General features: G+C 41.2%; 8 protein-coding genes across 8 annotated transcripts; 6 read left to right on the top strand and 2 right to left on the bottom strand.

The window, feature by feature from the left end:
* The first annotated feature begins 31 nt into the window (after window positions 1-31).
* Window positions 32-3,772, top strand: V1514DRAFT_366830 (adaptin N terminal region-domain-containing protein). Its single transcript, XM_066929845.1, has 4 exons — window positions 32-289; window positions 360-681; window positions 738-1,115; window positions 1,184-3,772. Exons 1-4 carry the CDS (start codon window positions 261-263, stop codon window positions 3,374-3,376), a joined length of 2,922 nt encoding a protein of 973 aa, XP_066784427.1. The 5' UTR covers window positions 32-260; the 3' UTR covers window positions 3,377-3,772.
* A 2,887-nt stretch (window positions 3,773-6,659) lies between these two features.
* Window positions 6,660-8,027, top strand: V1514DRAFT_341832 (uncharacterized protein; the record flags this gene model as incomplete). Its single annotated transcript, XM_066929071.1, has 2 exons — window positions 6,660-6,773; window positions 6,834-8,027. 2 exons carry the CDS (start codon window positions 6,660-6,662, stop codon window positions 8,025-8,027), a joined length of 1,308 nt encoding a protein of 435 aa, XP_066784426.1.
* A 130-nt stretch (window positions 8,028-8,157) lies between these two features.
* Window positions 8,158-9,464, bottom strand: V1514DRAFT_328210 (uncharacterized protein). Its single transcript, XM_066927129.1, has one exon. The coding sequence runs from the start codon at window positions 9,365-9,367 to the stop codon at window positions 8,612-8,614; it is 756 nt and encodes a 251-aa protein (XP_066784425.1). The 5' UTR covers window positions 9,368-9,464; the 3' UTR covers window positions 8,158-8,611.
* Window positions 9,465-11,428: 1,964 nt separating this feature from the next.
* On the top strand, window positions 11,429-16,141 carry V1514DRAFT_366826 (uncharacterized protein). Its single transcript, XM_066929844.1, has 6 exons — window positions 11,429-11,618; window positions 11,789-11,949; window positions 12,024-12,147; window positions 12,209-12,334; window positions 12,385-12,912; window positions 12,973-16,141. The coding sequence occupies exons 1-6, from the start codon at window positions 11,582-11,584 to the stop codon at window positions 15,999-16,001; spliced, it is 4,005 nt and encodes a 1,334-aa protein (XP_066784424.1). The 5' UTR covers window positions 11,429-11,581; the 3' UTR covers window positions 16,002-16,141.
* On the bottom strand, window positions 16,090-17,274 carry V1514DRAFT_328186 (Brix domain-containing protein). Its single transcript, XM_066927128.1, has 2 exons — window positions 17,087-17,274; window positions 16,090-17,010 (listed from the first exon to the last, which is right to left on the bottom strand). Exons 1-2 carry the CDS (start codon window positions 17,212-17,214, stop codon window positions 16,206-16,208), a joined length of 933 nt encoding a protein of 310 aa, XP_066784423.1. The 5' UTR covers window positions 17,215-17,274; the 3' UTR covers window positions 16,090-16,205.
* Window positions 17,275-17,417: 143 nt separating this feature from the next.
* Window positions 17,418-18,674, top strand: V1514DRAFT_328184 (uncharacterized protein). Its single transcript, XM_066927127.1, has one exon. The coding sequence runs from the start codon at window positions 17,451-17,453 to the stop codon at window positions 18,633-18,635; it is 1,185 nt and encodes a 394-aa protein (XP_066784422.1). The 5' UTR covers window positions 17,418-17,450; the 3' UTR covers window positions 18,636-18,674.
* A 363-nt stretch (window positions 18,675-19,037) lies between these two features.
* V1514DRAFT_278252 (JmjC domain, hydroxylase-domain-containing protein) lies at window positions 19,038-20,745 on the top strand (the record flags this gene model as incomplete). Its single annotated transcript, XM_066924981.1, has 3 exons — window positions 19,038-19,469; window positions 19,532-19,629; window positions 19,692-20,745. 3 exons carry the CDS (start codon window positions 19,038-19,040, stop codon window positions 20,743-20,745), a joined length of 1,584 nt encoding a protein of 527 aa, XP_066784421.1.
* A 1,072-nt stretch (window positions 20,746-21,817) lies between these two features.
* On the top strand, window positions 21,818-23,691 carry V1514DRAFT_319029 (uncharacterized protein; the record flags this gene model as incomplete). The annotated part of the gene is made up of 2 exons (XM_066925914.1): window positions 21,818-22,322; window positions 22,403-23,691. 2 exons carry the CDS (start codon window positions 21,818-21,820, stop codon window positions 23,689-23,691), a joined length of 1,794 nt encoding a protein of 597 aa, XP_066784420.1.
* Window positions 23,692-24,041: the final 350 nt, after the last annotated feature.

Below are 24,041 nucleotides of genomic sequence, written 5' to 3'. Positions count from 1 at the left end.
TATGTAACGAGACTCAGGTCATTATGGGCGTCGGAGCTCAGTATCACGATAGACAACTAATTTCACAGGTTAATTAAGAATTGCAATTCATTTTTTTTTCCACAAGAAACTGCCGCAACTTATCTGGCATTAACTGGTTGTCATTATTTTGCGGTTTGAGACTTGGTTGTCGTTACAATTTATTTCAGCCTCAATGCTACATTTGTCGTATCTAGCTATATAATAACGTTTCAGGCTCGTCGCACAATCAACCATTTATAATGGCCACTCGGGTTAGCAAAACTCCATTGTAAGTGGTACCAAAAGAAGAAGAAAAAGGCTTAGTTTGCAATGGTTTATTTCTTACATTCATTTTTTAGATTTAAAAAGTCACTGCATGACGTGATTCGAGGTATTCGGTCCTGTAAGGACCCCGAAACGACTGACAAATACATTCGCGAGGCAATTTCAGAATGCAGGCAAGAATGCTTATCGCAAGATATGGACGTCAAAACAATGGCAGTTATTAAATTGGCTTACTTACAAATGCTCGGCCATGACATGTCTTGGGCCTCATTCCATGTGTTGGAAGTCATGAGCTCGGCCAAGTTCGCACAAAAAAGAATAGGGTACTTGGCTGCAATGCAAAGTTTTGGCCAGGATACGGACGTTCTGATGCTTACTACGAATCTGTTAAAGAAAGTATGTTATTATTAGCAATATATATGGCAGAATGAAAGCGCTGACCGGTGCAATAGGATCTGGCTTCAAGAAATCACCTGGATGTGGCGCTCGCAATCAGTGGCATCTCGAACATTGTATCTCCCAGTCTTGCCCGTGACCTGGCAGAAGATTTGATCAAAATGATGAATCACTCGAAGCCATACGTTAGAAAGAAAGCTGTACTGGTGATGTACAAGATTTTTTTGCAGTTCCCAGAAGCTCTTCGGTCATCATTTCCGCGATTACGCGAGAAGCTTGAAGATCCGGAAATCACGGTCGTGTCTGCGACTGTTAACGTTATTTGCGAGTTGGCAAAGAAGCATCCCAAGAACTACTTGCCGCTTGCGCCACAGTTGTTCAACATCCTGACAACTTCGTCGAATAATTGGATGTTAATCAAGATTATTAAATTGGTTCGTTCTTGTTAATGTCATAGACGTGATCATGAAATTTTAAATACTAATTTGGTCTTTTTCTTTAGTTTGCTTCATTGGCACCCATTGAGCCTCGTTTAAAGGCAAAGATTATTCCACCGATTACAAATATTATTCAAACCACTACAGCAATGTCTTTACTTTACGAGTGTATTAACTGCATAGTCTCTGGAGGTATGCTGTCAAAGGACGATGACCAGCTGGCTATAATGTGTGTCAACAAGTTACGCGTATTTTTTGAAGAATCTGATCAAAACTTAAAATTTGTTGGCTTGCTAGCTTACACAAAAATTGTCGTGATTCATCCGCTTTTAGTGGCTCAACATGCTGATGTTATTATGGATTGCATGGACGACCAGGACATCTCCATCAGGCAAAGAGCGGTTGAATTGGCAGTATACTTGGTTAATCCAGATACTCTGTTTGACGTTGTCAAGCGATTAATGTTGCAACTCATTCCACAATCTAGAGATCAGGTCTTGCCTGAACGATATCGAATCGAGGTTATTCGACGTATTCTTGACATGTGCTCAAATAATACTTACGCCAACGTGTCAAATTTTGAATGGTACGTCGCCGTGCTTGTCGATCTGGTCAAAATATCCGAAGGCTTAAAAGAAGTGGGCGCAGAGATTGGCATTGAACTTCAAAATGTGGCAGTGCGGGTTCGGTCGATTAGGGAATACGCGGTGGCATCATCGGCAAGATTGGTTTTGGATCGAGACGTGTTACTGAAAAATGCAAAAGTACTAAAATATGCGGCATGGATCGTTGGTGAATATGCCGTATACCTTGACAACCATGATGCCATACTTGATGGCTTGCTTCGATTGGAACCTCGTACGGTTGAATCTGACACGGAAGCTGTTTGTATTCAAGCAATTCCAAAGGTCTATAGCGTTTACGCTGGTTCTGAACGCATCCCATGGACCAACACGCGATCACATGAAATTTTTCAACTTACAGAAAGAATCGTATTATTTTTAGAAAAATATTCGACGCATATGGATATTGAAGTACAAGAACGGTCAGTCGAATTTTTAGAATTGTTTCGCTTGATTGTCATGGCCATCAGGGAACGACCAGATGACGACAATGATTTATCAGCACCGCCACTAATTACACAAGTTCTTCCGAACATGTTTAATGCATGGGAGCTAAACCCGGTATCAACCAAGGCTCAAAAACGAATACCGATACCGGCAGGTCTTGATCTTGATGAAGAGTTTAATCAGCCTGTTATATATTCTGAATCGGAAGACGAAGACGAAATTGCATTGCGTGAGCAATTATTAATGCAGCAACAACAGTTATCTAGCCACGCTGTCAATTCGGCTCAGCCAGACGTGTCTCGCAAATCTGTTGCCAGTGCAAACAATGCATCTTCAGAAGAAGAAGAACTAAAAGAGAAACGCAAACGAGAACGCAGGGTCAGACAAGCAGATGATCCGTATTATATTTTGGAATCTGAAAAAATTGTGCGCAATAAAAAATCAACAGCTGATTCGGAAAGCGATTCAGAATTAGAATCTCGAGATCGGCCAATGAAAGATGAGGAACTTGATATTGATTCGATCCCAATAATGAAACTAGAAATTGCTTCCTTAGATGTACCACCAAAGAAGTCAAGCAAGTCAAAGAAGAGAAGAGCAAAAGTCGTACCGGTTGAGATTATTAAGGAAGAAACGTTTGGAGATGAAGGAGAAGTCGAAGTGGACAACGAATCAGATCTAGAGTCTCGACGCCAAACAGTACTAAGAGGTAGCACGACTCAAGCCCGATCGTCTTTACAAAAGAAAGGCATTTTGCGCGTAGATGCCAGAGGACTGGAAGGTTATGATTTGGAAGACGCTGATGCTGATGAACTTGGCAAACAAGAAGTAGAGAAATTTAAGGCCGAAATTTTGGCTGCCAGGCAGAAGAGTGACGCATTGAAGAATGACCATGATGGTGTTTATGATGACGACGATGACGAACATGCTACCACGCGGATTGTTGTTAAAAAGAAGAAAAAGGCAAAAGTCGTGAAGAAAGTAAAGAAAGTGAAGAAGGACAAGAAGGAAAAATCTCAAGAAAGAGATGAAAAACAAGACACGGAAAAACTTGAAATCCAAGCCGAACCGGTTACGCAAGTTGACACTGAAGAACCGGTTGTCACTGTCAATGAGGAGCAGGATCAGGATGGCGCTGTTAAAAGTGATGCCGAGAATGCATCCAAAGAGGTTGGTTCTGAAAAATGAAATTTAGATCATTAAAGACATGGGCATGTTCATCTTTATAGAATTTTTTTTTCTCGGTTTTTTTTTTTTTTTTGTGATTATAAGTGGATCGTACAGATAAATAACGAAGTTTATAATAAGCTACCGGCCATAAATTTGGATTAACTAGTAACGAATTTGTTTATATAATATCAAGATACCATTTTAGAAAGCTTTACATATTTTGAAATAACTGAATCACAATTTCATCCTATATGTATAACAGCCGCACATTCAAGTCAACCGGTTTTGTATAAGGTATCATTATAACTTATTGCAACCTAACCTGGGCACAAACTCGAATTGTATTGCAGGGGTCCGGGGTCGGGGTCGGGGTCGGGGTCGGGGTGTGTTGACAGAGAAATGTTGCTTGAAGTGCGACAAGTGTGGAAGGGCGGGAAAACGTCTCGCTCGTTGGGGCGGCTCGCTCGTTATACATCTACGTTAATCAGTTAAACATAACAGTTTATAATAGACAAGAAAGACCTTGGCTTAGTCTTCTGCTTTGCGATATGCTTCACGGTGACTAAAAATCATATCACCGACGTTGTAGGTTATCTCAGTGCGGTGTCGATTAGCTTGCGCTTCCATTGAAAGTTGAGCCTCTGAGATGTGGTCTTGTGTTCGAATTAGTAAGGCCTTTAATTTCGTTGATAACTCTTCAGCATCGGCAGAGTAAGGTTCGGCCGTAATGGCTCGAGTAAAGGTGGGTAACCTCGGTTGACAACCTACATTGGCGATGAATGGTGAGATTTTGATTGAGGCCTGTTCGGAACTATTATAACCAAATTCGACCATAGGTAAATAGTCTGTCCATTGTTGATGGTGCTGGAAGCAATAAGCGTGAAGCAAGCGATTGACGATAGAATTAACACGTTTAGTTTGCCCGTCGGACTGGGGACGATTAGCTGTCGAAATGTTGAGTTTAATGCCTAAAGTTGTTATAGGCACTTCCACAAGTTGGATACGAAACGAACATTTCGGTCTGAGATAGTGGTTAGAATTCCATGAAAACGGATGATGTTTGAGATGAAAACTCGAGCGATTTCGAGAGATGTAGCTTCTTTTGTGGGAATGAAATGAGCGCGTTTCGTGAGGCGGTCGATGATGACTAAAAACAACTTTGGACATAACGCTTAACAGTTCTGAACATTTTCGGCCAGTAATAATAAGAAGCGAATTTAATATAATGTCCTGATGATGTTAAATCATGAGCTTGATTAATGAATTCTTGTCGTTGCAGGCCATTTGGTACACATAAGCGCCATTCTGAGGCATCCTGAGCTACTGTAGGTAAAAAGTAAAAGAACGTCATTTTGTAATCGGTAGTGAGTTGTATAATGTCGGATTTGATTAGGAACTGGTTCATTATATTTTAACGCCTCATAACTAGGTGAAAAAAAATGATCTTGTTGATAGAGAGGAATGAGAGCTTGTATGGTTTCGATTGGCGGTTCAATCCGAACCTCAATTACGTTTATGAATGCGCAACTGAGGACAACTTCGTTGCGGCTGCCATCGATGTGGTTGATAGAAAAATCTTATTCAGCTGAGTAGTTCAACATGCAAGACGTCCTTGGGGCCTTGGTCTGAGCTTGAAGATGTGTGAGAGATAAATGGTCAGTTTTTAGTATGAAGTGCTGTCCGAGAAGTAAGTATCGGAAGAACTTGAGTGCTTCTATGATACTGAAAAACTTTTTTTCTTTAACACTATAATTATTCTGCGAACATTGGAACTTTTTGGATAAATAACCAACTACACCATCTTGATGCTGTCATACTGTTCCAGGACAACACCCATACCGAGATCACTGGCGTCAGTTGTGAGCATAAATTCTTTCTGTAAATCTGGGATAGTCATAATTGGAGCATGCGTGAGCAAATATTTGAGTTGGTCAAATGAATCTTGTTGTTTAGGTCTCCATGTGATTTACGTTGTAGTAAAGCGTTTCATAGGTGCCGCTAAATCAGAGAAGTGAGGCACGAAGCATCGATAGAAGTTTATTATGCCTAAGAAGCGCATAGCTTCGAGTTGAGTTTTAGGTGCCAGAAATTCCTTGACAGCTTGGATTTTATCTTGTTCCACGCTGAGACCTTGTCATGATAACGTGAAACCCAAGAAAATAATGGAAGTTTTGAAGAATTCACATTTGGAAGCTATTGCGATGAGATTATGCTCTTTGAGTTTGGGTATTACAAGTGTCATTTTGATTTATTGGTACTTGTGTTAGTTGTGAATGCAAGTCTGAGGTCTCAAATTATATAAAAATAAAACAAAGGCTTTGAATAAAAAATAATACTATTTGCGGTGAATATGATTTGCGAATTACCATTAACTAATTTATGAAAACTCGAAAATTCATGCACGTGGTACATTGCAAATTTAAATGAATACGTATATACGTCTAAGCCGTTCATAATTATATAGATATATATAGTTATAGAACTATGTGTTTGTGGCGCACACATATGCTGTGCGTTCTCAAGCTTTCAGTCTTTAAAACTCCTAACTACTAATTTTTGTCTTTGCTTTATGTATAGTTTTTGTAACAATTGATAAAGGATAGTACAACTTCAAGGGTATTTTATAAAAACTCATTTTTACTGTTTAAAGTGAACTGGGTAATTCTTTACATTTTTACTTCATGAATTAAATGGTTTGCTCTATATAGACCTTCGTATACTTGCTCATTACGGTAACAACTATTTTTCAAAGCCGTGTATACAGACAAATTTTAAAAAATAAATGGTGAAACATCCATAACTTAAACATTGCTTGGCAATTATGTAGTAGAGTACTGCGCCACAATGCTCTGTAGCGAATTTATGCTTGTTGCATCATGCATTACCCCCTTAAATTTCGATCCACTTCCGATCCATCGTTCTTATTTGCTTTGTTTAATTAACATTTGTTTCTTTGTTTACCATTACTCATTTTAGTCCGTTTAAAGAGAAAAGATCAGTGCTATCGCTATATATTTTTTTTTTGTCTTGGCGGCGGCGTATACCATAACCCTCTGCCTTTTTAGTTTGTCGCTTCTCCAAACTAAAAATTGTGCTCGCTTACCAGTATTTTAAACTAATACGTTTTAGTTTGAGTTGTTTATCGGTTGTTTATCGAATTCGATCTCCGGAAGTTTCTTTTTGGCTTACAAGCGAAACGACTAGCTTTATTTGTTTAGTTGTTTGTCGATCCCGTGGTGCCGTTTATCTCCTACTGTCCTTTGTCTTTTGTCGTTTGTTTTAATATTTTGTTTTTTAAAAAATGTTTGCGAGGAAGGGACAATTGACATGTTTCAGTGTTATCATTGCGTTTTTTCTTATTGCCATGGCAGCTTTATCATTGACTTTTGGTTTCTCGCTTCTTGAAACTGAAAATGTACTTCCTCGTTTTTCATAATTATTTTTTTTTGAAATTTTAATACTAATAACGGTTTAGTTTGAGTCATTTGTCGAATCTGATCACGGGGGTTTTTTCGTGTGTGATGATCCGTACAAGCGAAACGGGTATCTTTATTTACCAAAAAACTATCATTATTTATCTTGGATACCATTTTACGACGATTTTTTTAATTCTGATGATCCTCTCGGTGCTGTGTATCCTCATGACACAAAGCAACGAGTGGACATCGCCTCCAAACGCCTAGAGTCTCAGTTTCTTGCAGACGCTCCTCATATGTGGATGTCAGATCTTGTGGAGTACGTAGAGCTTAAAAATATTCAAGATATATCTCCTCAGAATCAGACAAAGCTTCGGCACGCTGAAAAACGCATTAGCTTTTTAAACGGCAAGCGGGTCTTGATGATTGCCGACTCGGTAGATAGATATATCCTTCAGTATTTTTGTTCTGAACTTGGTCTTGAAGCAGATTTTGGCAATAAACGGCATACTATTGCAAATTGTTTTGTTCCTCAACTTAATTTCACTATTTATCATTGGCATTTGGCGTCTTATTTCTCTTACCGTCCTTCCTGGTGGTGGCAAAAAACTATGGACAAGGTAGCATTTGAAGAACGATATGAAACAATTTTTAAGCCAACTCTGTCTAAAGTTGAAGGTGCGACTGGAAAGCCTGATGTTATATTGTTTCAGTCAGGGCTGTGGGATCAGGTGTCATTTCTTAAGATGGCCGATGCCGAGTTGGCGTCCAATAAAAAGTTACAGGCTGAACTTAAAACAATAAATCGACAGATGACTTGGTCCGAGATTCGATTATATAGTTCTAGGTGGAAACAGTTTATACATCATATTCGTGGAATTTTTGGTGATGATGTTCATCTTGTTTACAGGTCATTAACGCCACATAAAGAATCCGATGATCGTGACTTGATGATTTATGATATGGATCGAATCGGTCGATATTTTTCTAATAAGATGGGCATTGAAGTGTTTGAATGGGCCAGGTTGGTGACTGGCTTCTCATCAATGTGGCGTGACCAGGTTCACATTTCTCAAGGACCATTGTCATGGCTTTACCAAAATATGCTACTTTCTTTAGTTTTTCGTGCTGCAGGAGGAGTCGAGGTGCAAGGCAATATCACCCGATGGCCTAGTGAGTTTCAACAAAGGCATCATGGTATTGATCCCTGGTTTGAATGTCATCAGAATTACGTTCAAAATATTTTACGATGAACTAGTTGAATACAACGGTTCATAACTACCTTATATTTTTACGTCTTTTTCTTTTAGGTCAAAAGGTTTAGTTAGATCATTTGGAATACGTTCGCATTTCTTTTTTTCGTCGTCGTAATTATTTAAAGCGGGCATGACTAGATTCAATGCGTACGCGCAATTTTCAATTACATAGATACATATAAATAAATTCGGGCTGTTCACTATCAGCCGATCCTAAAGATGCTGATGACATTATATCGTCGACTTTCAGGAATGTTAGATTTTAGCCTATCAGATACATTCAGATGATAATTATCGTCAGGATCGATCAAGCGAAAAATAATGACTAAATAGTGTCGTGGACAACCCTAATTAAGATGAATAATTTTCTGCAGCGTTGCATTTGCCAATATACGTGTTGACGCAGTCACTTGGTATGTAATAAATAAATAAGCGTGGTCCTACTTCTGAATCCCTCTCCTCATGGCCAATCAACTATGTGGGAATACAATACATTTTTTCATTACACGGGAAGAAAACAAACCTTATTTCCTTTCAACCCCTGCAAACCAACCTATTTTTTTCAAACTGTACATAATTTCCTAAGCTTTCTCGAGAGCTCCATTCCAAAAGCCGACCTCCAAATCAAGAACTCTTTTAACACCAGCAGTAACATCATCTACTGACTCTGGATGATTATCGAGAACAATTTCGACGGCTTTGCCAAGTGTTCCCACATATTCATCGAATACAGTGTTTCCACCCCACCATTCCAAGAAGTCCTTCAACGACGCATCTGCTTTTGCCTGGAACGTAGACGTGTTTAACGAGTACTTGAACGCGGTGAGATATACTACTTCTGCAGCCCACAAAACTGCGAGTCTAGTATGAAATGGCACGGATGCTTGTGCGCCAAGTTCAATGGCTAAGAATGAACAGTATAATTCATTTACTTTTGAAAACCTGGGAATTGTTGATTTCAACTCTGCAATAATATCTGCCCCATTGATTTCAAGCTCTTCATTGTACGACCCGGAAAATTTAGGCAACTTCGGAATTTCAACTCCGCGTTGGCGTGCCTTTTGCTCAAAAATCGCAAGCTCTTGCTCCAACACTCCAAAACCACCTTTAAGAGCAGTCGTGAGAAACGAAAGATTAGTTTCGTTTTCAGGAACAGACGCAATTGTAGCTGCAAGGAATTGTGCAAATGCGCGGACAAAGATGTAGTCCTGAAAGAGCCATTCATTAAAGGCCGATTGTGAAATGGTCACTGATGACAACTGTTTGATGTATTCTGATCCGTAAGTGGACGATTCAAACAAAGGCGTTAGATTGAGTCTAGCAAAAATAGAAGCCATTATAATAACAGAACTGGCCAATTTCAATAGAAATGCAGGTAATTAACTAGTCTAATGTTATTCATTTAATTTTAATATTCTTATCTTTATTATTATACGTACCACAGAACTGTCAAGCAAGCTCCCGCAAAACACTTTATTTTGTTATAACTGGACACATCACCGAGCTGGACACATCACCGAGCTGGACACATCACCGAGCTGGACACATCACCGAGCTGGACACTTCTACTCCAATCCACACGTCTTTTACCTAAAGCATCATTTCTGTGCCAAAAAAAATGGAATCGTCTTCAAGTAAAAGTCGTTTATTTTTAACCGTTCAGGCTATAGATATAACCCCAAAATTAAGCATTCGAGCTGCTGCAAAGATCTATGAAGTCTCAAAATCAACTCTTGCTTACAGATTGAAGGGTAGACGCTCTCGACAAGATTGCATCCCCAATTCGATGAGACTGACGAGACTAGAGGAGGAAACTCTTTTAAGATACATATTGGATTTAGATGCGCGAGGATTTCCACCCCGGCTTGCTGATGTGGAAGCTATGGCCAATGTCCTGCTGGCAGAGCGCGACGCGGGACCGCGTCGGGAAGAACTGGTCTTCGAAGTTTGTCAAGAGACAGCCAGAGCTCCGGATGCGATTTAATCGTGGTTATGACTACCAGAGAGCCTTATGCGAAAATCCAGTCTTATGCGAAGATCCGGCAAAAATTAACGCGTGGTTTGAGCTCGTACAGAGCATGAGGGCTAAGTACGGCATCCAAGATTGTGATCTTTACAACTTCGACGAGACGGGCTTTGCGATGGGCATTATCAATTAAGCAATGGTCGTTTCACGCGTCGAAAGACGTGGAAGGGCGTAAACAGTACAACCTGGTAACCGGGAATGTGCTACGGTGATCCAGGGAGTGTGTGCAGATGGTTGGTGCGTCCCGCCATTCATCGTGTTCAAGGGCGTGTACCACCTTGGACCTTGGTATTCAGAAGCCGACCTTCGGCATGACTGGGCCATCAGAACCACTGAGAATGGATAGACCAACAACGAGACCAGCCTGGAATGGATAAAGCACTTCGACACACATACTGCTCGTCGCACCATGGGTGTATATCGGATGTTGGTTATTGATGGCCACGAGAGCCATCGCTCGGTCAAATTCAACAGGTTTTGTGTCGAAAAAAAATATTATAATTGTCTGTATGTCACCTCATATATCAAATTTGCCTCAGCCCTTTGATGTTGATTGCTTTGGTCCATTGAAATGGGTGTACGGACAGGAGGTTGAGATGCTTGTGAGATCGCGTATCACCCAAGTAACCAAACTGGAGTTTCTGATCGCCTTCGAGTTGGCTTTCTACTCAGCCTTTACAGAAGCAAATGTTAAAGGCGGATTTAGAGGAACTGGATTAGTGCCTTTCAGACCAGAAACTGTCTTGTCAAAGCTGGATGTGAGGTTACGGACTCCAACGCCGCCTAGCTCTCCTGTACGCGACACCGGCATTGGCTCTCACAGACGCCTTCTAACCCAACAGAGGTCTGTTCGCAGTCGGATTTTCTTAAAACTCGGATTGGGCGCCATGGAAGTAGCTCTCCAACACCTATTATTAGTGCTGTTGATCAGTTTACAAAGGGTACAATGGCAACAATGCACGAATTGGCCATGCTGAGGTCTGAGATCAAGGTGCTTCAAGAGGCCAACCATGCGCTAGCCAAGCATCGGAGGGCCAAAAGGACTAAGCTCCAGAAAGGAGGGAGTTTTACTATAGGGCAAGGACAAGCGCTGCTGGAACAACGCGGTGTTGATAATCAGCCAAAGTACGATTTTCGGGTAGTTGGTGATTCTTGTCAACAGCACCAACGGAGTGTTCCTCATTGTAGCATCTGCCGCAGTACCGAACACACTGCACGCACTTGTCAAAATAGTTTATTTTAGTTGTAAATTCTAGTTTTTAAAAATATTTAATTTTATTATAAACATTGTGGTGCTGTAATTCTGCTTTTTGTTCGGGGGTAGTGAAAGCAGTGTCCAGCTCGGTGATTTGTCCAGCTCGGTAGTGACCTACGTTATGCTTAACACGGACGAGTTGTGGATCGCAAGGCGACGTTTGTCAGCCATGACGTACTCACTTAATTCTCCACAATAATTCTTGCAGAGAGATATAACGCGATTGGTAAATCCACGAACATCGCTTATTACTTCTCAATCCCTCTTCTCATGACCAATCAACCAAGTGGGAATCCATTTCCTGAAGGTAGTTATTTAAAATTTTGCTATTGTTCTCTTGTCAAACTGTGATCGCGATGATCGTCGGCATCGATGTGTGGCCTGGTGCCGTCCTTTCCGCTGCCGTCTAAATCAAACAGTTGCCAACTTGAATTATGCAGTCCGCAATTATATTTTAATTTACTAATATTTATATAGCTGTGGCACCTCCACCGAGGTTGAGTCTCACGATTGACGAACGATCTCTCTACGGACAGTTGTTTAAAAGCATCGATCGCGAATCTTTGGGAATCGTCACCGGAGAAGCGGCAAGATCCCTGTTTGAGCGGTCTGGTCTCTCGCCTCTAGTCTTAGGAAGGGTATTTATCAATTTATCAATTTATCAACAAATTTGTTTTGTAAACAATAATTATTAATATAGTGTTTTTTTTAGATTTGGCAAATTGCTGATGACCAGAATAATGGATTCCTTAACCAAACGGCGTTCGCATTGGCGCTTAGATTAATCGGATACGTTCAAAACGGCCAACGATTAAGTCCTGAATTAGCAGCTCAGCGTATGTGAAAATGTGATTTATTTTATCAATTATAATTTATTATAATTAATTCTTCTGTTAGCCGGTCCGTTGCCCAAATTTGATCTAGATTCTGGTCTATCGAAAGTTCCGCCTTTGAATCCGGCTGATCGTACTCGTTATGTTCAATTGTTTGAAAGCAGTGCAGATGCAGATGGTCTTTTACAAGGTCGGTGATTTAGAGCACGCGTGGTATTTTACTGTCTAACTTGAACCCAGGCGACAAAGCTCGTGATATTTTTCTTCACGCAAGACTTCCCACCGAGACGTTGGGCTATATTTGGGGTCTTGCCGATATTCATCAGAGAGGTGCTCTTGACTTGACCGAATTTATTATTGCTATGCACTTAATTCAGTCTACTGTCAACGGCTCATTACAGACTCTTCCAACTTCAGTACCTCCTGCTCTTTTCACTGCAGCCGCTACAGCAGGTGGCCATCCGTCTAGACCTCGATCACGTCAAAGTGCAACCGGTCAGATTCCTCCACCGGTTTCTGGCGGTCAGTATCCGCCTCCTCCAAGGCAAAGGGGTGCTTATACGGGTCGCAATTCCCCTACTCCTGTCCCCAAGCAGCCTACAGGAAGTTCGATTGCTTCTTTTCATAGTGTGTCTTCTATTCAGCGTCCTGGTTCCGTTCCAATTTCGTCTTCATCTGCTGGCGATTGGCTAGTTACTCAAGCTCAAAAAGAACAGTTTGATACCATTTTCACGTCTGTAGATAAAGAAAGAAAAGGAGTTATTGGAGGTATGTTTGGTTTAGAGAAGTTAGTTTTTTTTTGGGCATTAATTTTAATTCTATCGCTAGGGGAAATTGCGGTTCCTTTTTTCATGACGTCTAAGCTGCCTGAAGATATTCTTGCTCAGATTTGGGATTTGTCTGATATTCGTAACAGCGGAGAATTATCCAGAGATGAGTTTGCGGTTGCCATGTATCTAGTTCAACAAAAGCTTTTAGGAAAAGACTTACCTGTGGCACTTCCACCTCAGCTCGTTCCGCCGTCCTTAAGAGTGTCCCAACCCGCGGCTGGACCTAATCCAGTTTTCTTACCTCAAGGAGCTTCTGCAGTGTTTCCACAGAACATACAACAAACAGCTGTTTTACCCCTGGCAAAACCACTATCTGCTATCGACGATCTCTTCGATTTAGATGACAGTGGATTTAGTGGCGATCAACCTGGTGATGCTTCGTCTTCTGCAGTTACTCCAGCCGTAGCTGCTTCATCATCGGCCGCACTCGAACCTGTTATTTCTTCACCGGTATTAGTTCCCTCTTCAATTTCTACGTCTGCGCCTGCGCCCACGCCTGTAGCTACAGCTTCTGTTTCTATTCCTATAGCTGTACCTGCAGGATCGCCGCCACCGCCTGCGACTAGTTTTGGTGCTATTCCATCACCTCTCTCACCAAGCATAACTGGTCGTCAGCCATTTGTACCTTCATCTTCATTTGGCCAATCGATCCAGAAGACTTTGGCAAACTCTCCTCCTCTTCCAGTTTCTTCCGTTTCATCAGTTACCTCACCGGCTGCTGAATTTGCTCCAGCTCGTATTCCAAGTCCAATTACCACGCAACCAGTTTCCACGCAGTTGTCTAGTTTGTCCTCTGTTGCAACGAATTCGACTCAGCTGACTATCGAACGCGCCATTCTTTCGGATAATAACGATATTCAGAAGCAAATCTCTGCTGAGCGTAATGAGTTTAGCAAACTTTCTACAGAGATTGGATCGCTGACTGCACAGTCACAAGAACTTAAGGAGAAACGCACTAAAGCAGAGGCAGAGTTACAGAGAATGGTTGCGCTCAAAACTGATATTGAGAATAGATTAAATATTCTCCGCGGTAATTATGAAAATGAGGTGGTCAAGGTTCAACAAGTAGAAGAGGAATTATCTGAATCTGTTAATGAAACTGAAAAATTAAAACAGAAGCTTGCTACGCTGGAGAGTAATGTTCATTCAGTGCAGGTTCAGCATCAAGAAGTCATGTCTAACCTTGAGGCAGACCAATCAGAAAATGCCACGTTAAAGGAGAAAATTCGCTTGATCACAGAACAAACAGAACAAATTAAGCAAGCCACTGAAATAGCTCTAAAGGATGCTAGACAACAAAAAGGGCTTGTTGCCATAAATAGGAAACAGCTAGCCGCCATCGAAGAGGATCACTCGAAGGCACAGAGTGAACTCGATGCCGCTCATGCTAATCTCAACGAAACAGGTGCTGAATTACAAGCCGTGCAGAGTGAAGTACAACAACGGGTTTCGACCGCAGAAGCGAATGGTCCGGAAGATCTCAGCAGGTCTAGTAGCACAAATCCATTTCACAGATTTTCAAGTCCGGTGCCTCCGCTTTCTGAACATTCGTTTGCCAATGACGTGGCTGTCCATAGCTCGTCGACTGTGACCGATCGTTCACTAGGAATTGCCCCTGAAACTGATGGCAATTCAATTTTTGATAACGTGTTTGCTCATGCAGGATTTCATCAAAGCCAAGGGTCTGATGGATCATCCCAGCCACATACGGAGCCCACAGTGTTTGATGACGAAGATATTGATCAAACAGGTTCATCTCCAGCTACCAATATTACCACTACGACGGGGTTCAATGCTGGACCCCCAGGCTCCTTTGGAGGTGCTGTTCTAGGTGCGGTTTTAGGAGGATTGAATGCCGCGGAAGTCGAATCTGTGTCGTCATCAGTTCAGAATAATGCACCAGAATCAATCAGGGATGGGTTTTCTAGGCCAGATACGCCAGTTAGGGACAGGTCACCGTCATCATCTTTTTCTGCTGTGACAGCTTCAGAAGGAGATGAAGTATCATTTAAGCCTGCTGAAGATACTTCTGAAATTCAGACCCCTAGCGTCACACGTCTTCCAGGAGCATTCATAGAGCCTTTGGCCGACGAGGTGGTAGCAAATTCTTCTCAAGAGACCGAGAGAGAGCATACACCGGTACCAGCTGAAGGTGTCAATGACACCGTAGCGCAAAGTGGCTCACCAGTTGCAGTTAGTAGTGCGGAACAAGCCGAAACATATGATCCGTTTGCTTTGAAGTCTCAACAAAAGGAATTTACTAGCTCAAAGCAGGATTTTGATGCCGCGTTCAGTGGCTTTGGATTGGTAAAGAAGAATGATGAAGCTGAGACTCCCAAGTTCAAGAACGAGTTTCCTTCTATTGAAGATCTTCAAATAAATGCTGCTGATGAATCGTCTTCAGATGAAGAAGGCCCTGAGGACATTACTGCCAAAAAAAGCTGGTCTTCTACTAGTGGTGAATATGCTGTAGCAGATGTGGTTACTGCACCTTTGCCAGTTTTGGAACAGACCGTTGGAAATGACATCCCGACAAGTACTGTTGCCGCTTCTGCACCATTAGCGGCAGCGGAAACATCAGAAACCGAGCAGTCAGTGACAGTTCCAATTAAATCGCCAGAGGCAGACTTTGACTCACTTTTTGCATCATTCGTCGCTCCCAATAATTCATCCGCACCATCTGCACCCCCGACATCATTTTTTGTGACTTCGCCTGTTCCTGTAACTTCTTTCGAACAAGTCTCTTCGTCTGCGCCATTTACTGAATACCATTCTGAACCTTCAGCAATTGCTTCGGTGCCTGCTTTAAAGGGTCCACCGCTACCGCCTAAATTACCACTTACGGAAAACGAAAAGTCAGTGACCGCTGCGAGTTTTGGATTTGATGATTTTGATAGTGCGTTTCAAGGTTTAGAAAACGCGAAGGTTGAGCTCGACCCAGCTACCGTGGCTACTGACATTCCGACTTCAAGTTTTAGTGAAGCCGATCTGGATAGTTTTGGTACGGATTTTGCAATCAATAAATAGCTATGGATTGTTTTTTTTAATTAGAATAGAGCGAAATGTTGTGATTTCTGTAATGAATGTGAAAATTTATTTTTTTCTTTTGAACTGCCTTTGTTATTTTTATAAAAACAATAAATTATATCAAATTCTGAAAGTTACTAGTTTTTATATTGGTTTTATCTTGCGAATAAAATTAAAAACTGTATTATATATATTTTTTTTTGATTAACCGAACAACACACTATCACTCAACGGATCCAAACCTTTCTCCCGACGTTCTCGCTCTCTCACTGCTTTTTTCACCTTCTTGCCTTCAACCTGAACAGCACGCTTACTCTTAACCGACGCCTTTCCAAGCTTGAACTGTGATCTCACCACGTTAGGTGAAACGTATTCCTTGTTTTCGTAAATTAATGGACCGGAGAACGATCCTTCAATAATACTAATTAAAGTCATAACAAACCGAGGTCCAATTTCAACTAATGACAACGTGCGCTGCTTCTTCTTGCTTAATTTTTGCGCATCCTCATCTTCGTCAATCGTGGTTGAACCTTCCGCGCCGGCCGTGTCGATAGCCTCCGTAATTTGATAATTTCTAAACCACACCTTGTTATCCGCAATCGAAAACGACACTACATGATCAATAAACGGTTTTGCCTTTCGAGCAGTTTTTGGGACACCAAAAATGTGTAATAACAACTCTTTTATTAACTGATAATGAGGAGTCTCGTCGAATTCCTTGTCGAAGGACAAGATCGGACGCGAGCCCTTAAGACAGTTGCCGGTAAAATTAAGTTCCGACATTGTGTGAAGATTTTGAATATGAAATTTTGCTGTTGGTCCATTAGGAGCCTTTGCCAAGTATAAATACAAATCTTGACGTTTGCGTGCTTCAAAGAAAAGAACATTGTTGCAATTATACAGATCAGCTAATTCATTAAGTTGATAAAGCTTGGATTTGGAATCAAATTTGGAATCCTTTTTGGCATGAGGAAACATTACTGACAAATCATTAATTAAATGTCGTTGACTATATGCATATGTTATTAGCTCCCAAGTTGGTTTCAACGAAATTATTCAATGCAACCGATGTTTTTTTGCCATACCGAAACGTTACCCCTCGAGAAGACAAAAGTAAAACTCTTTGACGATTTTGAACTTCCGAAGATTCTTCATTAGTAGATTCATCTCTTCGACGCTTAGTGCCTGAAACAGCTTTGTATAAAGATGCCATTATGGAGTAAAATGAATTCCGTGTAAAAAATTAGTTATACAAAGGAAAAATATTGTATGCACTAATCGTGTACTTTAAAGCTGAGAAAAAAAAAAAATTTTGAGACCATAAAGTTTCAGGGGCAGATTAGTCATGGACATCATACTTTTTTACCCAGCAAATAGAAATCTTGGGAGGGTTTCCCTTATAGATCAACAGCCCCAGATTATTTTTGGTCAAAATTGTGTTCTCGAATTATGGCCTCAGGCGTATCAGATGGTAATGCGACAGGTGCGACCGAGTTTGTTATTTCTATAATACAGAATGCTATTCCTGGAGACGGTGCAAGAGAAATCTATCAAGAACGAGTGGAGAACAGGCCGCTGCCATTACACCCTACCGAGCAACAACAGCAACAAAATGAAAGGGTTCCCAAAGAAAACAAGGGATTTAGAATTGAGGGATGTAATCCTACGACACTTGACTTAAAAATTTTGCCCAAGCGCATACGCAAGTTAGATCGAAGAGCCGTACGGGCTTTGGCTCGAGGTGCGAAGAAGCAGGTTAAAATAGCAGAAAAGAAAAAAAGATTGAGAGAAAGAAGAAAGAGAAACGAAAGAAGAAAGAAGGCTAAGGGTTCAAAGGGCACTGCAAACCAGGAAGATGTAGAGATGGTTAATGCAGATGAAGATCATGAGAAAACCATTTTGTCTTCAACAGAGCAGGTTCAAATTGCTCCTGAACTAGAAGTCAAAGTGAACGAAGGAGACCAAAATCAAAAAGAAAGTGTTAAGAAACATAGGTCACAACGCAAACGAAAACCTTCTAATAAAAAATCAGTCAGGTCACGGCTCTTAGATCTGGTCAGGCAAGATGAAGTTTCGTCTGATGAGGAAGAAAGTGCAGAGAAGGTTGTGGTCAAGCGTCCGAAGCCGTTGTCATCTGCAGAGCGGAAAAGGCTGCAGTTATATGAACTTGGACAGGCTGCGCACATGTTTGCTACGTACGTTCCGTTATATCACTTATGGCAATCTTACGCCAGGGAATTATTGTCAATTAATAATTCAACCAAGCCACCTACGAAAGAGACTCAGTGCCAGGCGTACGCATCTAAGCTAACGTCGGCAGATTTTCATGGCGCATTCATCTCGGTCGAACGTTCACGTTGCATAGGAAGAGTACATATGCGAGGAATCGTTATAAGAGAAACCAAATCAGCATTTGTTATCTGCACTGAAATAAACCAGATCAAAATTTTGCCCAAGGAGCATACTACTTTTAATGTAGGCGTGCGACTTCCGGGTCAGACCCCAGCAGATTTTGAAATCCCACTTATTTCTCAGCACGTGGTCTCATTTAGATTGTATGGAAGTCAATTACGGTATCGAGCAGCTGACAGGAGTGGTCGAAAGTTTAAGAATCAAGGCAATGAGGACTTGTAAATATGTATAACTACAATTAAATTTTTATGATATTTTCTACGCGTTTGTGATAACTTAACTAAGTAAACTCAAAATATCAACAGTAACCCGGTCGAAAAGCGGCGCTATGCCTGATTTAATTGATGAAAGGGGAAATCATCAGATGATTTATTATTGATCATTTTTGTCTGACAGATGTACGACTGAGAACAGGAGCAATAAATACTCGATATTTTATATTTAATAGATGTATTTTTTTTTAGTTTACTGCCTGTTCTGATTTTTTAAAGTGCACGGAATCTTGAAAGTATTTCCCCGGTTAGAATGCTCAGCTGTCTGGTGCAACAAGAGTATCACCAGGCTGCGACGCCGCCAGCTAACTTTGATAATACTCAACCTGAATTGCGGCAGGTTGATGATAGCATGAATTTTTCAGAGTCTCAAGTAACAGAATCAGTGTCATTTAAATCTAGAGATGCAGTTAGCCCACAAGGTATTACCGATGACACTGACCAGTTGGAAAACAGTTCACAATCTGGTATTTTGAATACAAGCAACGACGACGCCGAACGAACATCAACATTTCAAGTTACGAATTTAGTTAATACAATACCAGATACAAGATATGATGAAGTAACGCCTGAACAGCAATTTGAAAAAAAATCACCTAATTTACAGGACCTGTTCGCAGATGACGAGTTGGACGATATAGAGGCATGGCACGATGATATTACAGATGTTGTAATTGGCGAGGACATAATAAACGAATCGGAATATGATCTAGATTCGGAGGATGACGGTGTAGAGATTACTCCAGCATACTACCATGATGGCACTGTTCCTGTATTTATACCGGTAAGATTTTAAAATGAACATTGAAAGCATACGACAGGCATTAACATGTGATTTCTATTTAGACTATGGAAGAATTTGAATCATTTCCAATTTTCATAAAAAAAATTAATTCGTACGGCATGAAGACTGGTATTGTCAAAGTAATTCCACCTCAGGAATGGTAAAGTCTTCAATATGATGGTTGAATGGAGAACGCAAAATGCTAATGTATATATATAATAGGTCTGATTCATTACCGGACTTGACTGAAAAAGTTCAATCAGTCTTAATTAAGCATCCGATAGTGCAGCATATCAGTGGAAGTGGTGGGGTATTTTCGCAAACCAATATTGAAAAAAACCGAACGTTTACTCTTCCTCAGTGGCGTCGAATATCAGAGGAATCAGATCATCAACCACCGGCGAGGCGTGGAGAACGTCGCAGAGGTACAGATTCGGCTCCTCCAACTAAACGACGACGGATGAGCTCAGTTAGTCCTGATGAGGGCACAGAACAGCCTGCAAGGAAATCATTATCCAAATTTCGAAGGAAAAATGGGGAGCTGACAGCGGCGGAACTAAAAGAGTTTGTAGGTTTTGATTATAGATTTGATTCTTTTGAATTCACTGCGGAAAGGTGTGAAGAGCTGGAGCGAATATACTGGAAAACCATAACTTATAATACCCCAATGTATGGTGCAGATATGCTGGGGTCGTTGTTCGATGAATCGACCAAGACTTGGAACGTGGCGCATTTAGACAATATACTAAATGACTTGGGAATCGAGTTGCCCGGCGTTAACTCGGCATATCTCTATTTTGGAATGTGGAAGTCGACATTTGCCTGGCACGTTGAGGATCAGGATTTATACTCCATAAACTATTTGCATTTTGGTGCACCTAAGCAGTGGTACTCAATTTCGCAGGCAGACGAGAAAAAATTTTTTAACCTCATGCGCAATCAATTTCCAGACGAACATAAACGATGCCGGGAGTTTTTACGTCACAAGACGTTTAACCTTTCACCCACTTTTTTGGCCAACCACGGAATTAAAGTCAACAAATTGTTGCACAATCAAGGCGAGTTCGTAATCACGTTCCCGTTTGGATATCATTCTGGGTATAACCTGGGCTATAACTGTGCGGAGAGTGTGAATTTTGCCACCGAAAGCTGGTTGGATGCCGGAGCACGAGCCAAAAAATGCAAGTGCATTCCTGATGCGGTTGATATTGACGTGGAAGTTTTAAAGATCAGGCTAAAGGAGAAAAGGAAAGAAACAAGACGTGCACGCAGCTGATGAACCCGTCACTGTGGAGCGGTTGCAATCACTCAACGATGAGGTGGGAATTAAGGATATCTATCAAGAACTGTTCAGGGCTTTGAAGCATTTAAAAGAAGTACATCTACTACAATATATAACCAATGTCAATGATGATGAGAAGGGGAAAGTGTTGTGGCGTAAAATTAAGTTTATTAAAAGCTCAACGTCCCAGAGCGGAGTGAACGAAAAATTTGATCGGCGAGTTTTGCAAAGAAATATAGTTTGCGCTAATAATGATTAATACAACTAAAGTTAAACTTAGCTTTATCAGTCCATGAGCGGACAAGCCTGATAGTTTTTTTTTTTTTTTTTTTTTAAATGTGGTCGACGAGCTTCGTGGGCATTGACGTTTGGTTGTTCGTTCATATTGAGATTGCCAAATCAACAGTAAAACAAACGCATGCATGATCACGATGCAGGGAGTGCAGAATAGTAACACCATTATAGGCATGGCCGACGTTGCCAAGCGCACGCGGAAGTTACCACGAACGGGTCCACGTCTCACATGCCAGCCGAGAACGGGAAGAAGGGTGTACTAGCTAAGCTAGTACAAGCACTAGCGCTATTATAGTACGATATCGAGCCTGTGCCGTAATTAACACAAGCATCAACATGCTGTTCAATCAATCGTCGAGTCTGCCAGCAATACGCTTGTTGAACATTATGAATATGGACTTAGGCGCATATGTTCCAATGCTGCTGGACAAATGGTACGCAAGCCGACTTCTGCGGTTGGTTCCGTTACCGTTTCTATGCGTAGCGGATCACGCTAGTGCATCACGTAAAGCATATACTACTTACCCAAGCAAAACGTGCGTTTTTTTACTCGTGCGTTAAAGTTTTTGGTCTTGACAGGATAACCGACGAATTGTTCTCCTCGCAAATAAGATCATGCATGTCATTTGACGCGCGCCAATGCCTAGGTCATCCGACACCTAATCAGCATATGATATTGCAATGGGCCGTCGGCTTTGTTTATCTTTTTTTTTAATTCTTTTTCTTTCTTTTACCGGCCTCGCTGCCTTCTTTCATCACTCAGTTGGGCGCCATGGCGGACCCCGAGAGCAGTCGCATTCGGCAAATTCAATCAGGCGAGCATTACAAGTCGCCGCCTGTCAGCAACTGTGATTTTCCCGAGAGCTCGGGGACTCTTACTGAAGCGGCAACCGCGACCTCCGTGATAACTGTGCAGACTAATAAGCACCACCAGAATCGGTTTGCTTCATATTACGACGGTGATAGCTCATCTTCTTCTAGTGGTGCCGAGTCTACGGGATCATATTCAGAGTCTGGACCTTATATCTACGACCATCTCACTCGAGTTTCATTCTCATCAGAGTTGACACGTGATTTAGAAAAGGTATCGTATGTAACGGCCAATCGACATGCTCCATGGCTACGAAAAACTACAGACTTCAGTGAACATGATGCAAGGATTGTTAGTAAACGGAAAAGCCATCGCAAATCAAAAACCGGATGTATTACTTGCCGTCAACGACGTGTAAAGTGCGACGAGCAGCTCCCCGTTTGCACAAATTGTGTCCGGCATCGAGGTATCTATTGTCTTAATGGGTGAAATTTTTTTTTCCACTGACTTACTGACTAAACGAATTAATTAATAATTAATGAAAAGTTCGATGTGGTTATGAGAGCTTGACACCTGATGAATTGCGAGACCGATACCTGGCTCAGGTAGTTGATCGTCTTAGTTCGTATCTTATTCGAAATGCTCTGAACCGGTACCGGCCTTTTACTTCAATCCGTCCCTTTCAAGGTTTAACGAACACGGATATTCAAATTCTTCAACATGTTTCCTATCTTTCGACTCGATTCATGGCTGTTCGCCCAGAGCATGTTGATATATGGAAAGAAGTAGGCATTCAATGCACGCAGCGAGAACCGTTTGTGCTTCATGCGTTTCTTTCTCTTGGCTCGGCGCACGCCGGATATTTGGCTCGAAGTCCTGATCTGTTTAGAGTATCTCTTGAACATAAACAAATAGCACTTCGAGGCGCGCAAGAGGCATTGTCATCATTTTCACGCGAAAATGCTGAAACTGTTTTGGCGGTTTCAATGTTGCTGTCATGGCAATCATTCTATACTGAAGATAGAGATCCTTCCGGAGGTGGAATTTATTCAAGTCTTGCGTTAGGTATTGAGACAGTTCTGGACGCCATGAAACTATGGCGCGAAGATTTTCCACTATCTCAATTGTATTACAACTCCATGCGTCCAGAAAACTGGCCTCCACCTTTTTCTCCAGAAAATTTCGAAACTCGACTGACCATTTTTAAAACTCTGCTGACTCATCTTTCAAGATTACAGCCATTGTGCGGGGAAGATGCCACCGGTTCTGCCAGAACTTTATGTTTTGTTGCGCTTCAAGAAAAATTGGCTCAATTTATTGATCTGCTTTCTGACGACGTATTTGGTCAATATGCACTTGAGAAACAAATGCAAATTACTGAAAAGTTCACCACGTGGCAAAAATTTTTCGTTCCTCAAGAAGCAGGGCCATCCGCTGACCCTTCAGTTGGCCGAGATGCCAATAACGGGATGCCGATATCTAACATGTTGTTAGCTCATTATGCAAACGATCCATTTACTAGATTGCTTTTTGGATATTTTTATTGCACAAGCTTGTTGGTTTACGGTTTATGGCCTCAACTTCGCAGATCCAAATCGTTTTTAGTCCATCTTGGTCCTCTTGAGGGAATCATAAGGGAACTTCACATGCGACCTGAATGGTGGATACCAGTAGAAGGATACTCTTTTTTTGCTGAGCGTGTGATTCAGTGTTACAAGATCAGAAGCTGGGTACCGGTAATAGATACTGGCGCACAAATTCAAGTGCCTGTTCGGCTGGCTGAAGTGTTATGGTATGGCATATCAGAATCACTTTCTCTCAACACATTGGGCTAGGTGAATTGCAGCCTATAGATTGAAAAGAAAAAACCTTTTCTTTTTGTTTAATTCTATCTTGTGTATATATTCAGCCAGCTTTGAAAGCATTCAGTTGAAACTCGGTCGTTATTAATACAGAGATATGTACAATTGCTCAAGTATGTGCTACTGTCAAAAGTTGATCATCAGTTTTGTCAAAATATCTTTGAAACGGTGCATAAAATTAGTACGTTTAATTGCAAATACCTTGCTTTGTCTTTTATGGAAATGAATTGTTACTTGGACATTTTTATCATTATATTAAGCAATTATTATCGATTTTTAAAATTATGTTTTCAATTACTGGTAAAGAATGCATTTTTATTTTT

Source organism: Lipomyces japonicus, assembly GCF_038497905.1.
Source record: "Lipomyces japonicus strain CBS 7319 unplaced genomic scaffold V1514scaffold_11, whole genome shotgun sequence".
NCBI classification, from domain to species: domain Eukaryota; kingdom Fungi; phylum Ascomycota; class Lipomycetes; order Lipomycetales; family Lipomycetaceae; genus Lipomyces; species Lipomyces japonicus.
This window is presented reverse-complemented; position numbering and strand designations above follow the sequence as displayed.